Source organism: Nelumbo lutea, chromosome 1 (genome assembly GCF_056320005.1).
Source record: "Nelumbo lutea isolate HS-2025 chromosome 1, American lotus-T2T, whole genome shotgun sequence".
NCBI lineage: Eukaryota > Viridiplantae > Streptophyta > Magnoliopsida > Proteales > Nelumbonaceae > Nelumbo > Nelumbo lutea.
Window position 1 is genome coordinate 12,529,424 of NC_142684.1, and position 7,293 is coordinate 12,536,716.

Below are 7,293 nucleotides of genomic sequence, written 5' to 3' on the forward strand. Positions count from 1 at the left end.
GCATGCCTAGTGTATATGATTCAGTCCTTGGGGGAGGTAACATCTCGTGCCTCTTCCTAGGCTGATTGTATTTTCTTTATTTGAATTAATAAAACTACTCTCATTTATAAAAAAAAATGTATATTGTGTTTTCTGTTATTCTGCTTGACCGTTTATGTGGATTCTACCAGTGAATGAAATTTTCAATTCCAGAAAGGTGAAGAAGAAGCTGACAGACTTTACTAAAGAGCTGTTTTTCTGGAGGCTGTAGAGAATAATTATGTTTATTGTACTATGGGGATATTTATGCCCTTCACTTGTAATGGGTAGTTATGTCTTTTTGATTCTTTTACTTATAGGGGATATATAGGTCTTTTAATAGTTTTTGTACCCAACTCTAAAATGATTGCATATTGTTCATCCCTTCATATCTGTGTGTGTGTGTGCGTGTGTGTATAGCTCTAAACTGAAGGATAGTTCTGCTACATTACAAATTTACACCTTGATTTCTACTGACATTGGCTTTTTTTTTTAATCTTTTGACTAAGTTCCAGGATTCTACACACTAATCAAGCATCTAAAAATCAGATTAAAAAAAACCAAATCAGGTACTGTTGTTTTATAATTATAATTATTTGATATATTTGTACATTGATAGAGTTTATTTCAGACTTTTTCCATCAATCTTTGCAACAGAGACATTCAAGAAAAAGGAGAGTACTCTGTTATGAACAATTTACAAAGGAGTAAAAACTAAAGATAGAGCATTGAAATGATGCTGATTTCTTATTTAGTTGATCTGTGTAGGATTCATTAGTTGATGCACAAATTACAACGAAGAATGTATAAAAAATGTGTGACCATAAATGACCTTATTTAAGGTCCGTATTTCTATCAAAGTTCTAGTGTGGGCCTTTGTGCAATGGTAGGGTTGCTTTGCTCCATTGCAACTTGGGTGACTAGGGTTCAAATCTTGGAAACAGCCTCTCTGTATGTGCAGGGGTAAGGCTGTGTACATCTGTCCCTCCCCAGATCCACATTGGTGGGAGCCTCGGGCACTGGTCTGTCCTTTATTTTTATTTCTATGACAATTCTCTATGAAATAAAAAGTGCGAACTAGCTCAGCTTGTAAAGCTGGTGAATGTAGTTCCTACTGAGTCATTACTGTGTTACCTCAAGTGATATAGAATTGTGGATATCCTCACTTTGTTGGGTTGCTATATAATGTGGATCTGGTAGCATGCTCTCATGTTATCCGTTCTAAAGCTTTTATGGTGATAATGTTAACCTTGCCATACCATTGAAGTGGAATGCCCCCTTGTAGATCTGAGGAAGAAACTATAAATCACTTGTTCCTTTTGAGGCCATGCATGCAACGAGTGTTGTTTGGTTCTGTTTTCAGCTAGAGAACTAATGACTAAAACATGAATTTCATCTGCAGGACCAACCGAACAAATCAACTGCATCAACTCAAGATGGGCAAGGCCGGTGGGTGGTAAGGTAAGCATGCCTAGTGTATATGATTCAGTCCTTGGGGGAGGTAACATCTCGTGCCTCTTCCTAGGCTGATTGTATTTTCTTTATTTGAATTAATAAAACTACTCTCATTTATAAAAAAAAATGTATATTGTGTTTTCTGTTATTCTGCTTGACCGTTTATGTGGATTCTACCAGTGAATGAAATTTTCAATTCCAGAAAGGTGAAGAAGAAGCTGACAGACTTTACTAAAGAGCTGTTTTTCTGGAGGCTGTAGAGAATAATTATGTTTATTGTACTATGGGGATATTTATGCCCTTCACTTGTAATGGGTAGTTATGTCTTTTTGATTCTTTTACTTATAGGGGATATATAGGTCTTTTAATAGTTTTTGTACCCAACTCTAAAATGATTGCATATTGTTCATCCCTTCATATCTGTGTGTGTGTGTGCGTGTGTGTATAGCTCTAAACTGAAGGATAGTTCTGCTACATTACAAATTTACACCTTGATTTCTACTGACATTGGCTTTTTTTTTTAATCTTTTGACTAAGTTCCAGGATTCTACACACTAATCAAGCATCTAAAAATCAGATTAAAAAAAACCAAATCAGGTACTGTTGTTTTATAATTATAATTATTTGATATATTTGTACATTGATAGAGTTTATTTCAGACTTTTTCCATCAATCTTTGCAACAGAGACATTCAAGAAAAAGGAGAGTACTCTGTTATGAACAATTTACAAAGGAGTAAAAACTAAAGATAGAGCATTGAAATGATGCTGATTTCTTATTTAGTTGATCTGTGTAGGATTCATTAGTTGATGCACAAATTACAACGAAGAATGTATAAAAAATGTGTGACCATAAATGACCTTATTTAAGGTCCGTATTTCTATCAAAGTTCTAGTGTGGGCCTTTGTGCAATGGTAGGGTTGCTTTGCTCCATTGCAACTTGGGTGACTAGGGTTCAAATCTTGGAAACAGCCTCTCTGTATGTGCAGGGGTAAGGCTGTGTACATCTGTCCCTCCCCAGATCCACATTGGTGGGAGCCTCGGGCACTGGTCTGTCCTTTATTTTTATTTCTATGACAATTCTCTATGAAATAAAAAGTGCGAACTAGCTCAGCTTGTAAAGCTGGTGAATGTAGTTCCTACTGAGTCATTACTGTGTTACCTCAAGTGATATAGAATTGTGGATATCCTCACTTTGTTGGGTTGCTATATAATGTGGATCTGGTAGCATGCTCTCATGTTATCCGTTCTAAAGCTTTTATGGTGATAATGTTAACCTTGCCATACCATTGAAGTGGAATGCCCCCTTGTAGATCTGAGGAAGAAACTATAAATCACTTGTTCCTTTTGAGGCCATGCATGCAACGAGTGTTGTTTGGTTCTGTTTTCAGCTAGAGAACTAATGACTAAAACATGAATTTCATCTGCAGGACCAACCGAACAAATCAACTGCATCAACTCAAGATGGGCAAGGCCGGTGGGTGGTAAGGTAATTCCTCTGTCCCCCCCCTCCCCCCCCCCCCCCCAAAAAAAAAAAAAAAAAAGAAAAGATCTAGTAAGAAATTGAGATTCATTCTCGAATGTCTGAATTCTCAATTGCTATTTAGTCCTTGTTAGGAGGTTCTGATTTCTGGGTTCTCCCCTCCCTTGGTGGCTTGGTGCAATGGATCTTTGATCACCGAGAGCAGGGCTCTCATCCAAAATTTTTCTAGCTGCTCCATCTACTCCTCCACAAGCTTGTAACGAAGTGGCTCATCTTTCTGTTAAAACCATCATTGGTCTTAAGTGAACCCCTGATTCCTGAAGCCCTGTATTGGGCTGATCGCTGATGTTGTCCCAAGGTTATACAGAGCTTTGTAAGCCATGAGGCTCATGATTTTCGATGAATAAGGCATAAAAAGTGGCAATTCCCAAGGATTTTTTTCAAGTTTTTGATAAAATAATCACATGCTAAACGTTAAACAGTGGAACTTGGGATCTGAAAATATTTACTGTACTCTTTGTAATGCAAAGAGTGGAATTTGATTTCCTTCCATGAAAGAGTATAAATACAAATACATACTTGTATTTGTACTCTTTCCAAACCGAGTCTTAAGAAATCTGAAGTGGGCCTCTAAGGCCTTTATTATTGTTGAAAAATTGGCATCGAGTGTTTGAAATTTACCCAAAAGAACCAACTCTCTTTGAAATGTATATAACAATTCCATAGGTCTAAATTGCCAAAGACTTTGTTTGGATGAACTTTTGCTAATTGCTATTGAGTTTTGGGCTACGGAACATAAATAGAGTTAAAAGTGCTTTAAACATTATAATTTCAAAGCAACAAAAGATATTTTCGTAAAGGTAAGGAAAAGACAGCATGTTGCATTGTTGTTTATTATTATTATTTTTTGGGTATTTGGAGTCACACACCACTTATAATCCCCCTTTTTCTCAAATCCGTGGGTTCCACGTCAATGTTGGAGCAAAGATTCAGCGAAATTCAAAATTGTTCTGATATTAAAAAGTTACATCTGAATCTGATTTTTGATCTGGTCGGATTTGAATTCATATCTTAATGGGTTTGGATTTAATCTGATTCTGTTTTAATTTTTTAAAATACAAAAAAAATTAATTACTTTTCAATTTTTATATATAATAAATTAATATAAATATTAACATACTAAATTTATTATATATAAATTTATATATAATATAAAAATATATTTTTTACAATTTTAAATATAATTATATAAATTTTATATATTAAAATCAATAAATATTATAATATAATTGGATTGGATGGAGTAAAATCCGAATCCAACCTAATTATTAATTGGATGCAGATCAAATTACAAAATATTCAAATCCGGGATAATTGGATGGGATGTTGGATCACCCACGAATCGAGTATCATTGATAGGTCTAGTCTAGACTTTTAGATGCACGTTACGGAGCTGAGTTATGCCTCATTGGTTGCCATGTATACAACATTTTAGTAGTTCCACGGTAAGATTAGTCTCATCTTGTAGGGATCTGCTACTGACAAAACACTCCCAACTGTCTCAATAGTCAATACATTGAGAACAAGTTTAGATCAGGTCACAATGATGAATTGCTATCACCTGTTACAAAAAGTGGGATTTGCCTTGTATGATATATGTGGTGTTTGATAGAGACCTGATCTGCTCCTCACACACAGGGCACTTCACACGCACATTCTATGCATTGGAACATCTTTTCTACTTATAAATTATTATTCATAGAAGATATTTTCAATGCACGGTGAATGTACTTGTGAGGCGCCCATGTGTGAGGAGCATATCCCGTTCCTGTCGGATAGTGTTGGAACCTATTTTGTTGTTAGGTGATCTGTTGGCAGGTTATCAGGACTTTGAGTCCGCCCAACGGAAACGGTCCCAACTCAAGTTCAAATGACTGGTTCGTTAGCAGTACGCCATTTCATTTTGAGAGCAACAATCAACAGAGAGTCAGAGAGGGAACGAAACGAGGAGCCTTATTGATGGTTTCTTGCATGTATACGCAGAAGTTCGTCCACTCCGTCGCCCGTTCCTTCTACAGGGCGGCGATATTGGCCCCAGCGCTCGTTACAACACCCACATCTCACAGCTACAGCAGCGGCATTGCATGGAGACTATACTATCACACCACCACCACCAACTTCGCCCAACTTAACGCCATTCCAACCAACGCTGCTCCAAAGCGCCGCTCCACCACTACCACTACCACCAGAAGAAGAAGAAAACGCGCCGAGGAGGCCAAGAGAAGAGCAGCTGCGGCGGCGGCAGTAGCAGCAACACCTGTAGAAGTGCCCTGGACCAATCAGCAATTACAAGTACTCAAAGCGGTCGCAGAGGGGAAGTCTGTCTTCATCACTGGCTCCGCCGGGACAGGGAAAACCATCTTGCTCAAGCGCGTCGTCGAGGTTCTCAAGCAACTTCATACCCGTAAGAGCGTCTTCGTCACCGCTTCTACTGGTGTCGCTGCTTGTGCTCTCAACGGCCAAACCCTTCATTCCTTCGCCGGCATTGGATTCGGGGACGGTGATCGGGAGAGCCTGCTCTTAACTGCTAAGTCCAAGTCTTCCTATAGATGGAAGAGGGCTAGGGCGTTGGTCATTGATGAAATTAGCATGGTAGATGCTGACTTGTTTGATACCCTAGAGTACATAGCTCGAGAGATTCGACGCAAGGAGAGTGGTCGGCCCTGGAGTGGGTTGCAGCTTATCGTTAGCGGTGACTTCTTCCAGCTTCCTCCTATAGGTAATCGTTTATCTTTGTCTGGGAAGGAATTTGCGTTTGAGGCTGATTGCTGGGATAGAAGCTTCGACCTGCAAATTGAACTTACTAAAGTTTTCAGGCAGTCCGACTTGAAACTGGTTGAATTGCTTCAAGGGATAAGGAGAGGGGACAACGATCCTGAAAGGTTGAAGCTTCTGCAGGATAGGACGGTGACAAGCGAGCCTGATTCCTCGGTTACTCGCCTCTTTCCAAGGAAGAATGATGTGAGCAGAGTGAATAAAGAGAGGCTGAGAAGCTTGGGCCGGGAGACTGTCACCTATACAGCGCTAGATGTTGGGCAGGAGCCTTGGAAGAGCCAACTCAAATTGGGGATTGCTCCTGATGAAGTGGAGCTCTGTGTGGGTGCAAGGGTTATGTTGCTCAAGAACATTGCTCAGTGGGATGGGCTAGTTAATGGTGCCACTGGTACAATTACTGGTTTTAAGCAGAGGGAGACGGTGGCCATTGATATATGTTGCAGCCAGCTGTTACCTAGTGTTCAATTTGATTCAGGACCAGAGATTGTTATATTGCCAGAGAAATGGAATGTAATGGAAGGTGATACTGTGTTTGCCACACGCAAGCAGATTCCGCTCATGCTTGCTTGGGCCCTCAGCATTCACAAGTGCCAGGGAATGACTCTAAACTGCCTTAATACCGATCTGTCCAGAGCTTTTGGTTGTGGGATGGTCTATGTAGCACTTTCCCGAGTCAGGAGCTTGGAGGGCCTTTACTTATCCGGTTTCAATCCTTCAAAGATTAAGGCACACCCAAAGGTCTTGGAGTTCTATCAAGGGCTTTACTATAGTCAAAACTTATCATCATTTTAGGTATGTAAATTGGTTAAAATTTTGATTACAAAGCCCAATTTCCTCCAACCTTTCTTTGATGATTGTATACTGTACAAGTGCCTTGCATTATGCTGTTTCTATTTTACTAGATGCTAAAGGGTCATTTCACTTTTTTAAAGTGCACAAATACGTTTTATTATTCCAGAAATTCATTTCACCAGTGTTTATGGTTAATCCTTTGTAATCTGTTGTGAGTTATATGTACTTCATATATAATAAGTAGGCTAGCCTGTTAGGGGCCCTTTATGCTTGTATCTTGATCTTATGGTTAATGAAATCTCTTTCAGTTTCTGATCAAATAAAAAAAGGGTAAAATACAAAAACATCCTCTGACATTTCTGACAATCATAAAAACCTCCCCTATATTTTCATTTTAAAAAATACCTCCCCTGAACTTTTGAGAAACTCAAGAAAAACCTCCCTTCCGTCACCTTCCCAGACAGAAAACATTAGACTGATGTAGCAGTTTCTTCCAAATACCTATTCTACCCTTTTATAAATTATTTTACATACAAAATTACTGAATAACCATGTTTTAATTCAACAAAAACATTAGAAGATGATCATTAAAAGGAGATTTTTGTCAAGTAAAAAACAGGGTTATTTCAGTAATTTTGTATGTATTTAAGGGTAAAATGGCTATTTTGAAGAAATTGGTGCATCAGTCTAACGTTTTCTGTCTAAGAAAG

At 38.5% G+C, this 7,293-nt stretch overlaps 1 protein-coding gene across 1 annotated transcript; it reads left to right on the top strand.

Moving 5' to 3' along the window:
- Window positions 1–1,864: 1,864 nt before the first annotated feature.
- On the top strand, window positions 1,865–6,857 carry LOC148873557 (uncharacterized). Its single transcript, XM_088984485.1, has 4 exons — window positions 1,865–1,895; window positions 2,011–2,070; window positions 2,904–2,962; window positions 5,000–6,857. The coding sequence occupies exons 1-4, from the start codon at window positions 1,865–1,867 to the stop codon at window positions 6,581–6,583; spliced, it is 1,734 nt and encodes a 577-aa protein (XP_088840611.1). The 3' UTR covers window positions 6,584–6,857.
- Window positions 6,858–7,293: the final 436 nt, after the last annotated feature.